A 15,027-nucleotide genomic window follows, 5' to 3' on the forward strand; every position below is an offset into this window, starting at 1 on the left:
GAAGGAATCGTTCTGCTGCCAGCAGCTCTGTATGTTCTTGTTTCTTGTCATGCAACTGGAATAATGCTCATGGCGTCAAGGCCTTAGCTTTGGCATTTAATCACCTGCAAAGGTAATTTATTGCCTTTTCTATTCCTTCCCCGTGAACATTAGCCCATTAAATACACCTTTACTTTTTTAATCATAAAACCTATCAGTTCATGAAATCTAAGAACTTCTCAGGGAGGTATCAATAAATCTTCCATGTCTTGAACACCGGGAGAACGTGCTTCAAATGCAGCTGCTAATGAGGGGGAAATGAGTGAAAAAGCAGTGTCTGCTACAGAGCTACTCCCTCCACTTACATAAATGCTCCTGTATGGAACTCCAAAGAAGATGAACGGGATGGACAGCTTAATCTCAGAGGAGCTTCCATCATCTACTTTGGGGGTTTTCGTATCGTTCTGCCAGAACGGATACAGAATCTCCATGGACTGAGCTGGAAGAGGACAGTATTGTTAGTATAATGATACAAGGACTGGTCCCTGTTCCCACTGACTGCAATAGTACAGGATCAGACCCACAGCATTTCATCTCCTGATGCTCTTTAAATACTTTGAACTTCATCCACTACTGAAATGCAGCCACCTCTGGGGTGGAGAATGGCAGCTGGTTAATAACATGCTCCACTGCTATACAAGAGTTTAGAACAGGGAGTGAAAAGAATAGTCTCTACAACTGAAGCTGCAGGAGGGATTTTGTAATGGTGGAATGTCACTACCCAAATTGTAATTTGGCCAGGCATAAGGTTTGATGTCACTTCTCTTGTATAAAAAGCTACAGGATCCTTCACGACCCCAAACGGTCAAAGCCTCTGTTTTACATCTTATTCAGCATCTTCAGCAGGACAAGATCTCCTAACACAATGGCTGGGGCATTAGTTCAGTACCATCTCAGAGGGAAGAACAATAAAGAAGAGGTAGAATGGTCCAGTGGTTAGGATGCTAACTCAGGGGTTAGGACTCAGGAGACCCAGGGCTAATTCTCTGCTTCTCCCCAGACTTCCTTTGTGATCTTGGCCAAGTTATTTAGCCTCTCTAGGGCTCAATTTTTCATGTGTAAGATGGGGTTAACAGCACTGCCCAGCCTCACAGGGGTGTGTAAGGATAAATACATGAAAGATTGTGAGGAACTCTGATATCAGAGTAATGGGGAACAGATACATACCTAAGATAGACAGATGGATTTATCATCCCTTCCTGTAGCACTCTGCCTTTTTCTTTGAGCAATTCCATCAGACAGCAACTAGGCCTGGCCTTGTTTAGCTTCTGAGAGGATACTAGGGGAAAGCCTGAGATGCTATTGCTAGGACAGTTTAATCAAAAATTTCCCATTGAAATCAGGCTTTCCACTAAATTGAACACTGCACAGAAAGTATCTTCTTTTCCCTTACATCTTTTGACAGAAAAAATTAAAAATCAGTTTTCAGCCAAAGATTTTTGCCAAAAAAGTTGAATTTTTCCACTGAAAATTTTGACAAAAACTAAGCATGATCAGTGAATTTTTCCACAGGGAATAAAACCCTATTTTCCATCTGCTCTAATTGCTAGGTATACGATAGCAGATTATGTCTCTATAGAAAGAGCTATACAGCCAATCCTGTGCCACTTGCAGAAATCTGTTATCATATAATTCTCCATTTATTTAGCCCTATGAGGTTATCTACCACAGAGGGAACACACTTTTCCTTAGCAAGAAAAGAAATGCACTGTCCTCATTATATTCAATCAATGCTGACCCAGGGAGCTAGACTCAAAACAATTCCATCTCTTTTTAAGTTGATTCAGGACATTCTTTTATCTTCTAGGTCCTAACCTGCAATTTCAGAGGCTGCTAGCTGACGGGTGATTGCTCTGAGCCTGGGTTTTAAAGATACAGGGGTTTTCCTCCCATTCCGTGCAAGTATAAGCTGTTCAGTTGTTGTAACATTTAAGATGCCCTTCGCTAGAATCTGGTTTATAATAGGGACAATGGGAAGCCGACCTTTTTATGAAGCTTCTAACCGATACAGCTTTCTAGCTCAAAAGAAAAATACCTGAACTGAAAGTCAAAAAATGGGCTTTTTTTAAAATGTGTGTGTGTGGGGGGGTGTACATAGATATTAATTTCCATGCTAGAAAGAGTTTTAAGCGGTGCGTGACAGAGTCCTGAGTGCACGACTACACTTATATACATATTTTGTAAGGGCTATCACAAATATCCTGTTGCCAGGTAGTAAAATAAGTCATTTCACAGCTGTTATGTATCCAGCAGGCTATTACGTCTGAGGTCACAGCTATAAATTATAGATTTTTTTTTTTAAAAAGTGTGATACTCAGCACAACCTTTTAAGCAATCACTTTTTAAACACTAGCCTTGGAGTCTAACTCTGCATGGATAGCCTCCGCTATCCAAATATCCCAACAGGCTTGGCCAGCAAAGGAATCTAGCCTTAATGCCCTGAGCTGCAGGCAGATTATTATCCTTATTTTGCAGGTGGGGAAACTGAAACACGGTGGTTAAGTTATTTGCCCGTAGCCACACAAGTGAAACAGTAGGTATCAGTACCAATATCTCAAGCCACATAGATCTAAATCTTAACCACAAGACCAGGGTATCTCCCCCAAAGAAATTAAATCGCTCATGTAAAACAAATATGCTGAGTTAGCATTACAAAAACAAACCCATCTCCCAAGATTGGTACCATTCCACTGTTCTTGACCCTCTTGAAATCAAGTTTAAATTTAAAAAAAGAATGCAACAAGAAATCTAGAGATTTTCCTGTGCCTTTTACAAAAACACACAAGAAAAAAAAAAACATGGATGGAAGTTTTGTAGAGTGAATGATCTTAATAAATGTTTCCTCAAGCTATATAAACCACAGGGAATATCAATGAGGATACACCTAAGACTTGGAATATAGATGACTCCACAAACTTCGCCGGAGCTCTAACAAAAGTAAATGAGCACATCGTTCTGTGGTAGCTTGACATCGCTGCAGACTCTTTCTACCTACCCGCCTTTCATTCTCCTTAAGTTATTCTGGCAGGTGAACTCTCTAAACTCTAGGAATGTTTTAAAGTCCTGCTTTCATGACAATTGTGATATCCTCCCAAACTCCCGAACTGAATGTGTAGAGACTCTTTATATTTGAAACAGAAAGGGCAAATGTAAATTGGCCTAGCTCCATTGATTTCAGTGAAACTACGACAATTTATATGAGTTGAAGATCTGTCCCTCGCTGTGAATAAATGTCAGCCTTGCAAAATGATCATGTATGTTTACCAGGCAAGGCACAAAAAATCTACTTGTTTGCCCTTCGGTATTATGATTTAAAAATAAATTACCCTACTATTGTTCTTGCTCTCAGACAAGTGTCTGAGTAGAATTTTGCAAGGTTTTCTAGGCACATGAAGTTTGCGTGTAGCAAATTTCTGAGGCAAGCGCTTTCCTACTGTAAATGTAGAGTATCAGTATCCGAGGCCCAGAAGTCAGAAATACTAACCTTGCTGCCGTACAATCATGAACACAAAGGCCACCCAGGTTCTAATGAGTGATGGATAATTCATCCTAAAGGGGTGGAGGGAGAAAAAAGAGCAACTAATCATCAATCCAAAACCAGATCTGCTAAGCAAATCTCAGGCTAATGGCTAATAGTGCCTTGCAATTGTGTGATTGCTCCAGAGATGTAGAAAATTGGGAAATGTAGGTCATTACCCATGAACTAGACCAAAAATGACGAGCTAGTTAGGTAGTATAATGAAATCACTGATGATAAAACAACTTGCCCTCCAGGTATTCTCAGGGTATATGTACAATATGATTTCAGAAATCAGAAATGAACCATTATGTTGGAATTAATGAATAGCACTCAGCTCCCAGTGTGTATTCAATCCCCCTATTAATCCAACACAATTCTTTGCTGATCTGCTTCATGTGAGGATATTACAGCAGGTTTAAGATGAATAGCTTTTCAGTGTAAGAAAATGAGAGCAAATCATAAACGGTAGTGTGTTCATATAGTTAGAAAACTTCAAATGTTGGTTTAACGAATCTTTTGTACTGGGTGGTAATACAATGATCACTTAACATTTTTGATTGGTGTGAAGTAAGCACAAACATTTACACAGCTTGACAACTTCCTTGCTATACAGAAATTAACTATATATAGAAGTGGGGAAATGCATCTGGGCAAATTAAAGAGAAATTTTGTGTGGTATTTTAATTTCTTTTATGCCTACTATAATTTTTTTTACATTATTAATCAAAAAGAAGTATGACTACAGTAGCTGCTTTGATTTCATTACTTTATCATTTCTATTCATTAAACAGAGGGAAAAGTTTTTTTACATACCGCTTAAAGCTACAGTCTATACACAATACACACTGTGAATATATGAAATATGTATGATCAGATTCAAGTATAAATTATATAGTGATCTGTTTATAGAGACATAATAATCACACTTCTATATTAAATATATATCTATTCATGCATTCTATACATCTATGTCTGTACTCCAACATTATAGACATTATTTCTCTATAAAATTAAATACATCTATAGACCTACTTATATAATGGAGTACAGATATATAGCTATTTCTAAACATATATATAGATGTAACATACATAACGTAACTATCTAGATACATTGTCTATATATCTACATATTACTTACACTTGAATCCAATTATAATGATGTTTGAAATAGCGAAACACCATGTATAATCAAGTCGAATGACAGTTCCACACTTCTCCAATGCTTCTCAACATGTCAATTGCAATTAGATTGAAAAAATAATCTTGCTTACAGCAAAGTTGTTCTGGGGTAAGAAAAATTAATTTAACTATGAAAGGGTTCCGCTGTATTCCTTACTGTAGAAAAGCAGCAAGAATCATACTAGAATTTTATATAGCTCTTAAATTTAAATCACTGTGGATTCATTAACTGAGAACACACACAATGACTAGCAGAGAATATAAATGCATTACATTAAAACCTAGATGATGTGCCTCTGGGGAACCATGACAGCAATAAAAGAAACAATGCTTAATTTGTTCAAAAACAAAAAAAAGGCAATTTTTTTTAAAGTATGAAAAAAATACCAACCTGTTTTGCAGAGAAGGGAAGAAATTAAGTCCGAAATTTTAAATTGAATCTTGGTAAATGGCGGGGTAAACTTATGTCAATGAAGAATACATTTCAGTGCTCTTTTACCAATTATTGCTGACGTCTGAAATGGTGTCTCAATCCCTTTTGCTCTCTCAATTGAAAATTCAGTTTTTTTCTGTATTGTTTTAGGGCCAGAATAGTGTTGAGATGCAATCAAATCTTTTTGCTCTATTAATTAATGGTAAATTAATCTACAGATCAGATTCTGGGCTGTAAAAATGAAGAGGCTTGTCTGGGAATAAAAAAACCTAATCCTTCAGGTTGAGTTAGATGGAAATGTCAGTAAGTTGGAGCTGGATTTGTGGCTGTTCTGATCAGAATCACTGTTCACTAGGGAAGAAAGAAAAAAAAACAACCCACAAAAGAAACAAGCCCCTTCCTCCTTTGTGCAGACGGAAAAAAAGCTTCAATATAGTGTTACAGAATTAGCATTAAACAGCATAGGGGTTAAAACACTAAACAAAGTTAGAGCCCTTGAAATGTCCATGAAGTTAATTTTCCAGCAAAGTCTTGTTTGAGTTTTCATAAATCAGCTTAGTTCAGCTTTGGCAGAGAGGAACATAAAAACTATTTAAAGAAAAGTTCTTTCCCAATCTTCTTCAGGAGATTTTATTTCTACTCTGATCCCACCACCCACAAGAGGGAGTGAGATTGACCTGGTTTTAAAATCAAAGGATTTTGGCAAAAATTAGTTAATACCTACATTACATCAGCATCTAGAAGCCATGTATTTCAGCACTTCATTGTGCTAGGTGCAGTATGCGAAGGTCTCTGGCCCAAACCGCTTATAATCAAAGACCACAATCCTTGTCTCCAGCTGAAATCAATGGGACAAAATGGTAGTTAAAAAAATAAATACCAGCACATGTGTAAGTGTAGTGCAGGATTGGGGCCAATAAATCAAACAAGCTGGCTGAGTAGGAGGAATAAAAGGGGAATTTTTTTTTTTTTTAAAAGGAAGATTTAGGTTTCAGTTCCACAAATACTTCTTCCCCATGCGCTTAATTTCATGCACGTGCATAGCCCCATTGATTTTAGTGGGGCTACTGGTGCTTAAAGCCAAACACAGGAGGAAACATTTGCGGGGTCTGGGCCTTACAGTAGGCTACCGAGACAAACCCCCTACTTGTGAACCTGATTCCCGGTCTACTGAAAGGAAGAAAGCCCTCAAGGGGAATCAAGGGCTAGATTCTTCTAATACAACCAGCATTCAGTGCATTTGGATTCACTCCAAAGGCAAAAACAAAACAAAAGAAGCCTCTCTCTCTCTTCACAGATTACCTGCAAAGGGAAAATAAACTGGACTTGTACTCCTGTGTGTGGCTTTATGATGAATACCGAAAATCCGAACATATCCTTTTCTCCTCTGATTGTTTTATGTTTAAAATTCAGCTGCTGTCTGACTCAGTAAGTTCTATGATGACTAGACCTGCTTTGATTTTACAGCTTGCCTGACAATTTGGACTGAACTTTCTGTCTTCCAGATTTTGTTTTTTCTTTGGGGTTTTGTTCTGCATTGTACAGTGCTGAGCACATTATGGCGAACCAAATAAGTAACAATATTTTACTTCCCCCATTGAGGCTCAAGACAGGCAAATCATTCAAAAATGTGGGCTAGACTATCCAGAGGCTTGTCCTAATTCACATAAGCGAAGGTCAAAATAACCACACAGATGGGAACTGGGTCAAATAATTCCCCCAAGTAAGGGTTTGAACTAAGTTCAAAAAAGTTTTTCTGAAGCTGATGTTGGAGTCTGGTGGATTTTTCCAGATCATAATTTCCTCCAGGGAAGGTATCACTCATCTCTCCATTATACCTCCCTTTATCGCTTAATGCAGGACTGTTGGCCTGGCCCAGCCCTGCTACCTTCGTAGAATATCAGGGTTCGAAGGGACCTCAGGAGGTCATCTAGTCCAAAGCAGGACCAATCCCCAACTAAATCAACTCTACAATTGCTGCCTGCATCTGTAGCCATTCCTCTGCCGGGAGCTTTAACTTTTTCGGTGTTTCATGAAAGGTTCATGACTTGATTTCAAATCTGGCTGACAGTTAAACCTAGACTTACATCCAGGACTCAGAGAAATTAAAAAATGAAAAATACGCAGCAGATGGTTTCCTTCAGCTTTGCCCGTGCAGGATTGCTCCCTCCCCACTGTGAGAGTGCACAATCTATTCTAATTGTAAATGGCAGGCAATAGGGCTCCGGAAGACTACTCTGAAGGAGAACAGATCTCCCTGTCAGGGAAGGTTTGCTACTATTCAGATTAAATTTTCCTTTTAATTTCATCTCATTATCCCATTTCTCTCTATCACTCCCTTTGAATGGTGGTAGACACTTCAGGTTGCTGTATGGGGGTTTTCTTCCCAAAGGTTGGTGTGTACCTAAAGGTACGTCTACACAGCCATCACGGGCTGTGGTCACAAAGCATAAATGTACCGGAGCTAGCTTGAATCTAGTTCTGGAAATGCAGCAGTGAAGTTATGGCAGAGCGGGCTCCAGCGCAGGATAGCTACTGGAGCGATTACCCAGGTGGACTTGTAGAGCAGCCCCAAAATCCATGCTGCTACGGCTTCCTTGCTCTGGCACCCAAACTAGCTTGCTTAATGCTAGTTCGGGTATGTCTACTTGAGCTGCCATCACCTGCCACGATTGCAGTATAGACATACCCTTACTCTGGCTGCCAGTGCCAAAGAGGATGATTTACTAATTTTGGTACCTGACATAAGAATTTAGTCAAATACTCTTTACAGGGAAGACAAAGAAAATGAGAGTAATTTTTCATTACTCCTAGGGAAGGCATGTTAAAGTATAGAATAATCTGGATTATGTGATTTAATGTGCTCGGATTCTTCAGTACAGGTGAGATACAGTGTGCTGCATGTTGACCACAATACACAAAGGGGACTTGGGTAATGCGTGGGAACTGATGATGATTAAACCTTAACCTCTAGGTCACTTGTGGACACCTAGGACTAGGTCAGCCTTGATCTAAAGTTGTTAGCTGATCGGTGGTAGCACGTGTAGTAACATTTAGCTCTTTTATGCCATTTTTATCTGCAGGTCTTAAAGCACTTAAAAAGGTGACTTACTCCAATTTTATAGATGGGGAAACTAAGGCACAGGAAGGCAAAGTGACTTGCCCAAGGCCGTCTAGCAAACCAGGAGGAGGAGCCAGGAATAGAACCCCAAGTCTCCAGAGTCCCAGTCCAGGGCTCTATTGCCAAGTCCCCACTGATTCCCGGCGACTAAAATGAGTTGGTGGGTCTCAGTCCTGTCTCTGAAAGACAGGCATCCACTTTAGAAGGAAAAAAAAATCCAAATAACCTGTATAATGGTATGAGCCGTCTCATTCTACACTGAAACAATGGAACAATTCAAGGTCAGCAGGCAAACCAATACGTCCTTGAGAAAGACTTAACAGCCAGAACATTAGACTGGCTGTTTATCTGCCATAACACTGTTTAGCCCACGTGAATCTCTAGGTGTTGCGTTACATGTTAAAGAAACACTATGGGGTTAAGTCTTCTTCACCTCCACAGCTTCCATCAACGCTAGCGCAAACAGCGTGATGTTCCAAATCAAGTCAGAAGCCAAAGAAACAACTTCATCATTTTAAAATCAATTTCACGTACCATTTTTATTTCAAGTATTAGCTCCAAGCTATTTACAAATAGCCAAAAAAATATGAAATCCAATAACCTGACCTTAATTTTAGTGCTTTTCTCTCTGCGAATAAAACTCATTTAACTTGAATGGCAGTCTGGTGAGTGGTTGAGGAAGGGGCTAACTCATGGCTCAGGGGCTTTATTTCCACTTCTGCCACAACCGTAACACCCTAAGGCAATGTTGTTCAGTGGAGAAATAAGTACAGAAGCTTTGAGACTTCGTAAAGCACAGTAAGACTCCTCAAATAGAAAGTGCTCTATTAAGCCATCGCTCTCGTACCTATTGCTGTGATAGCCACGACTGTATTCAAGGTATTATCATTAGAGTTTAAGTTAACCTAGCTATACGGGACCAGGTTTTATATTGAAGTAGTAAGTTGTTTTGTATAGGTGCTTGGAGGATGCAGGGAGGAAAAAGGGATGAAGAGATAAGAGCTTAAGGGTAGATTTTCCAAAGCACTTCGCACTGGCCCAACTCTGCTCTCACTGAAGTCTATGGGAGCGTTACCATTGACTTTAATGGGAGCAGAATTAGGTGAACACTAAAAGCTTTTCAAAATCCAACTCTAAAGCTGTGGGCTCCTGCTGACTTTACACCTGTGCTTAAGATAATGGCATGGGAACACTGAGCACTGACAATTCAAAATCACTTTCAACCAGTCTCAACAATAGGAATCTTTCAGGAGCCAGACAATGTGCATTAGCTTTTCGAGACACAAGCTGCCTTAACAGATATTTATTGCACCAAGGAACTGATGTTCTAACTATCCCAAAGGCAGAGGGGAAAAGTATGCATGGGGTGGGACTGAAGAAGTTTTGCTAAAAGAAACAAATGAGAAAGTTGTCAAGAAACCCCCTGGACACTTTTTTTTTTTTTGTGTATGCAAAAGTTTAAATAAGTTTATTGAAATGACCAATTACCTAACTGATATGAGTTCCTCAGCAAACTCTGCCATTGAACCAAAAGCAGATTTTTGGAAACAGAAGCATATTCCCCCTGACTCCAGCACCCAGGAGAGAAACCAGAACACAGGAGAAAAGGGAAACTTGGAGCATATTTTTTCTTGCTAAAGATTACACAGACCTTCACGTTTAAATTATATTAAAAAAAGGAACAACAAAAGAATTTCTGGTAACTTCAGGAGACAAATCAGTGAGGCAGAAGATTGAGAAATGGCTGACAACCCTCTCCATATAAAGGAGAGGGAGTCTGCTTGAACGTCTACAAAAAAACCACAACAGTCAAATTATGCATGTGGTGAGAATACACACTACAGCTTCTGGGATGCTTTGCATTTTCAAAACCGTTCATGGACAAAACCAAAAGCATGTCATTAACAAGCACAAATGGCAACTGATGAACAATTTTGTACTTGGGATCTATGCTTGGAATTTTTAGGGTCCAATCTGCTGCAGGCAAAGAAACTGGTCACACTGTAGAGCAAAGACCATGAGTAAGTCTGTACTACATACATTGATGGAAGGGATTTTTCCATCAATGTAGTTAAGCCACCTGAAAGGAGGTGTTAGGCTGCCAGAAGAACTTGTCTGTCGACCTAGCTGCATCTACACTGGAGGTTAGGCAAAAAAGCACTCAGGGTGGGAAACTGTTCACAGCCTTGAGCAATGTAGCTAGGTCAATCTAATTTTTAAGTGTAGACCAGGCCTATGGTTACATTTGTTAGTGGTTTCCCAAGATCATGCTGTATACTAGGCCTAACAGTCCACCCAGAGAACATACTTAACTACCATGAGGGTTAACAGCAGTTTCTAACACATACACACACAGTCGCATCCTTTGTTACAACTGCACATCCCATAAATTTGCTGTTTTAAGCAATCTAGCTGTACCATCTGGTCATATCATGGATATTCAAGACACACACAAATCAGAAAGCAGAATATCACACCATTTAACCTCATTATACAAAGCTTTGTAATGTTCTGATTTGTAATTCCCACCTAGTTCCCGTAAACTAGGTAGTTAGAAAAACCACTCTATGTAAAGTACCCAGGGAGGCTTGTGTGTATGAAGTAACTTCAATAATAAAACAATGGCTGGCAAAAGTAGCGTTTGGTTAAAGGACACAGGAGGAGCAGTAGCTATTAAGGTTGTTGTTTTTGTGTTTTTTGTTTTTTTTTTAATATAACCATAACTCTGGACCATATATTGAACTGGGAATGTCTACAAATAAAGAGATTTTGGCATTCTGGACCATAAGGCATCAACTAGAATTAGGTGAAAATTTCTGCAATTTTATTCCCTTACAATTTTAGGTTTCCAAAATTCTATGAAACTGCTCAAAAGCAGCCCCATTTTAAATGGGAATATTGTGCAAAAATAGGACCCAATTTCCAATGGACAGTAAAATTGGAAGATGATCCAATTTTGAGCATTTTCAATTTTGTGCAATTCCCACTTCCCCCCCCTCCCCCCCCACATTCCAGGGCTGAGCATCTGGATGTGTCAAACATTTCCTTTTTTGTCATTGCCTTTTTTCTTACTCACCAGAAGTCTACTGAAATTTTTCTACAAAATGCATATTCTGCTGCTGGACAGATTGTGAATGGTTCTATAATACTGGCTAGAGACAGCCTGTTCCCTAGAGTGGCAAAACTGCAGTGTCTGTGCTGTGGCTTTCGAAAACCTAGGTGGATCATTGATCTGGTTTACATGATAGTGCTAAATCTCAGATAGCTGCAAAGAGGGCATTATCCTTGTTCATTAAAAAACCCTTGTTTTTCTACTCAGTTCTCCCATTCCTACCAGGTCCATCACAAAAATAACATTCAACTGTTGTTCAGAGCCAACATGGCGACAGCACCAATTTTGTTTCTGGATATAATCAAAATTTTTCACAGGCAAACAAACTTACAAGCACATACTTGGCCTTTTGTAAGATCCCATCAAATGCTTTAATTGACTTTATTTCCTTCTCTAAAACCAAGGTATTTAATTGTGCTAAAACAGTTGGTCAATAATTACAGTGTCTAGTTAATACCAGTTACAATGCCATAAATATACCCAACATAGGTGATTACCGTTCTATAGAATTAGATCAGATATTCCTTTATATCTGCATCAGTCACTTAACCTGCACGAGCTCATGACCGATGGGCAACATACTCATACAGTAGGTCAACAGGAGAAATAAGCTTCTAATATTAAACAACCATATCTTCATAAAACTTTGTTTTATAATAAAATATCTTATTAAACACAACTTCCTCTATGTGTATGTATGTATATATCATACATGTGTTGGCTTGGCGTTCCATTGCAGGGCAGCAAATCCATTTTCTACCCAAATGGGCAGCAAATACATCGTCAGTTATGCTACAGCTTATAAAGCACATTCTGCAACAAGAGTCCTTAAAAGTAAAACTTCATATTACACTGTCACCATTTCATGGTTCTTTATTCTTATTGGATCAAGTCAGGTCATGTGGATTCCATGTTATACATGCAAGCCGTGGTCTGTTTTATACTGCTCTTCTTGATGTTCCCAGGAGATCAACTCTTACAACAGAAGACCAGGCACAAATAATTAACATATCTTGAATCCTCTTATTTCTATGTTTACTCTAGATGTGGAACCACTCTCAGTTGAATAGTTCCTAGATACTGAATCTGAAGAGTATGAGATTATATCCCACCCTGGATGATCCAGGTAAAATATGAAGAGAATACACAACTCCAAGAATATAAAGGAGTTCAGTAACCCAGACAAAAGCATCACGAGAAAGAGAGTGCACAGGAAGGGAGAGGATGTTAAAGAGCTAAGGTCAGAAGTTCATACGTAACTGGAGCCCTGACTACACTGCTTGAAAAACATTTTTTAAAAATGTGGTAGCTTAAGTCAGTGTAAAGTCTTCAACTTGTCAAGGTGACAGAGGAACAAGGAAGGGCACTGTAAAGGGAAACAGCTGTGTGATTTACAAGAGATACATAAAAGGGCTGAGGATTTCACAGCAGGATCACAGAAAGAGACCCAGCTCTAAAAGAAAAAAGGGCCTATTTAAAATCAGCACACTATGCCCATGGAGAGTTTGGCGGAGGACACGGGGGGGAGGGAATCTGGATTGTGAACGTCTGCTTTATGATAAATGCGAGTGGTTTCTCATCTACTCACCTTCTACAAACTGATGTAAGCAAAATTGGTACCTATCTTAAACAGGGGATCCACATTAAAATGGTAGGGAGAAAAGTGCTAGATTAGGATAGGTTCCTGGAGCAAGAGTAAGAAATAGGACTTTATACTAAAGAATAGGACTTGTCAGGAGAATGATTTTAGTCTTTCTAGTCTCAACACAAACTGGCCAAAGAGTAAGTGCTTATTAGTGGATCTTGCAGGCAACAGGGAAAGGACATTCAAAGCAACTCCACTATGCTGTTCGGCATACTATTGTGCTGTTGATTTGGATTCCCAGTTGACACAAAACCCATTTAAGAACCGACAGAGTTTTCTGCTAATTAGCATATAAACATATTTGGCCAAAATACTGTTAATTCCAACCTTTAGTAACATCAGATGTGTCACTCGACTACACACAATGCCAGAAGTCTAGTGAAGTTGAACAGTCTGCACGAGATCAGAGTAGAACTGACTACTCTAGATAGTGAGTTTTGGAAGTAAAAGATTTTTTTATTTGTACATTTTCTCTCTCCCGTTTTATTTACTCTTGCAAATAAAGTGTAGTTTAGGATGCTCTGAATACTCGAGTTCTAAATCAGGCTGAATACTGCTTAAAATCCTTTCACTAACCTCAACAACAACAAAAATGTAGAGACATCACTTGGCTGGATAAACAGCAATTCAGCTATTTATAGCTGGAGTCAAATAACTGGGTGAACAAGTGCTGAGTCAAATCTTTAATCTAATAGAAGTACTGACCAAATTCTGCACTGAGCTCTGACTCCTTTACTGATGGACCGTATTACCCCTCTTAGCTTGAAGGGCTGACTATTCACGTTAAATTCACGAGTATACCGGAAGAGTAACAAGAACATCAAGGTATCAGATATCCTGCAACACGTACACACTGAAGTCAGTTATCTCCTCTTAAGTTCACGTGTATCAGATGGTGGCATGTCTCTCGCAGATTTGAGCACACCACCTGGGTTAAGAAGTTAACTGGTATAAAAACAAAACCAAACCTCAACCCAACAACCAACCTAAAAACCCTGCAAAAAGTCTTTAACTCGTGTGTGCGTGAGTTGGTGTGAATGCACAAAGCCAGAGGCGTTATTTAGATTTGGGCTCCACAAAAAATTTGTCTCCATCCTGAATGCCATAAGAATGTAATGCCCGTGAGTTGTATTTCATCTCCTCGGGACCAAAGGGAGCTTCATGGTCAAAATAGTAGAGCAACATGTTGCTTGTTGACAAATGCACTACAGTTTTTAATTGTTTCTTTAATTCTGCCACCGTCTGATCTAGACGGATGGATATTTCCTCCACCTTATCTTTGAAATGAACTTCAACCTTCGCGCTGCTCCGGGGCCGAAGATCCACTACTGCTAAGGGTTCCAGCTTTCCGTATTTTGTTACGAGCTCATGATACCTAGAAAATAAGAAACAGAGAGCCACGTCATAACTGCTCATACCACTGTCACACTGCTGACAAATTATTTGCGTTCTGTAACTATGATACTGATACCTTCCACATACAGATCTCCAAGGGCTCTCTGCAAATAAGTTGCAAGGCTTAATTAATACCTGTGAGTTAAGCATTGTAACCATTTTAGAGATTGATAAACTGAGACTCAGAGAGGTCGAGGGATTTGGCCAAGACACACGATGATTCAGCAAGAGCCAAAAAGAGAACCCAGGCATCTTAACTACAAGTCACCCTGCATCTCATTTTAACAACTAGGCCACATGGCATTCTCCAGTTAATCTGCAATCAAGTTAAGAGCTAATCAATTAACTTGAGGTGAAATCTCTAGTGAAGACAATCCTCTGTTGCATGAAGAACACTGTTTAAGAATTCAATAATTTAGAAGTAATACAGAGCCCTCTTCATACACTGACACTGTGCATGAACAGCAAAAAAATGCACCAAATACCTGGTTTCACATTTGCCACTAAATCTTGGAGATTTAAGGGAGGCCCTCATTATAACTCACTAACTACATGGGGCAATATTCATTCCAGATGAAAAT

At 39.2% G+C, this 15,027-nt stretch overlaps 1 protein-coding gene across 2 annotated transcripts in view; it reads right to left on the minus strand.

Annotated features, from left to right (window-relative positions):
* TECTA (tectorin alpha) overlaps nt 1–15,027 on the minus strand; it is a 95,910-nt gene that overhangs the window by 52,890 nt on the left and 27,993 nt on the right. Inside the window, exons 9-10 of one of the 2 annotated variants that reach the window (XM_075073558.1) lie at nt 3,524–3,588; nt 345–478 (exon numbers count right to left, since the gene is read on the minus strand). In XM_075073558.1, coding sequence (XP_074929659.1) covers nt 345–478; nt 3,524–3,588 — 199 coding nt within the window. Of the gene's footprint in view, nt 1–344; nt 479–3,523; nt 3,589–8,814; nt 14,427–15,027 lie in introns of those variants that run through there. The other variant, XM_032785229.2, reaches the window with a different exon arrangement.

This window comes from Chelonoidis abingdonii, chromosome 18 (genome assembly GCF_003597395.2).
Source record: "Chelonoidis abingdonii isolate Lonesome George chromosome 18, CheloAbing_2.0, whole genome shotgun sequence".
Lineage (NCBI taxonomy): Eukaryota > Metazoa > Chordata > Testudines > Testudinidae > Chelonoidis > Chelonoidis abingdonii.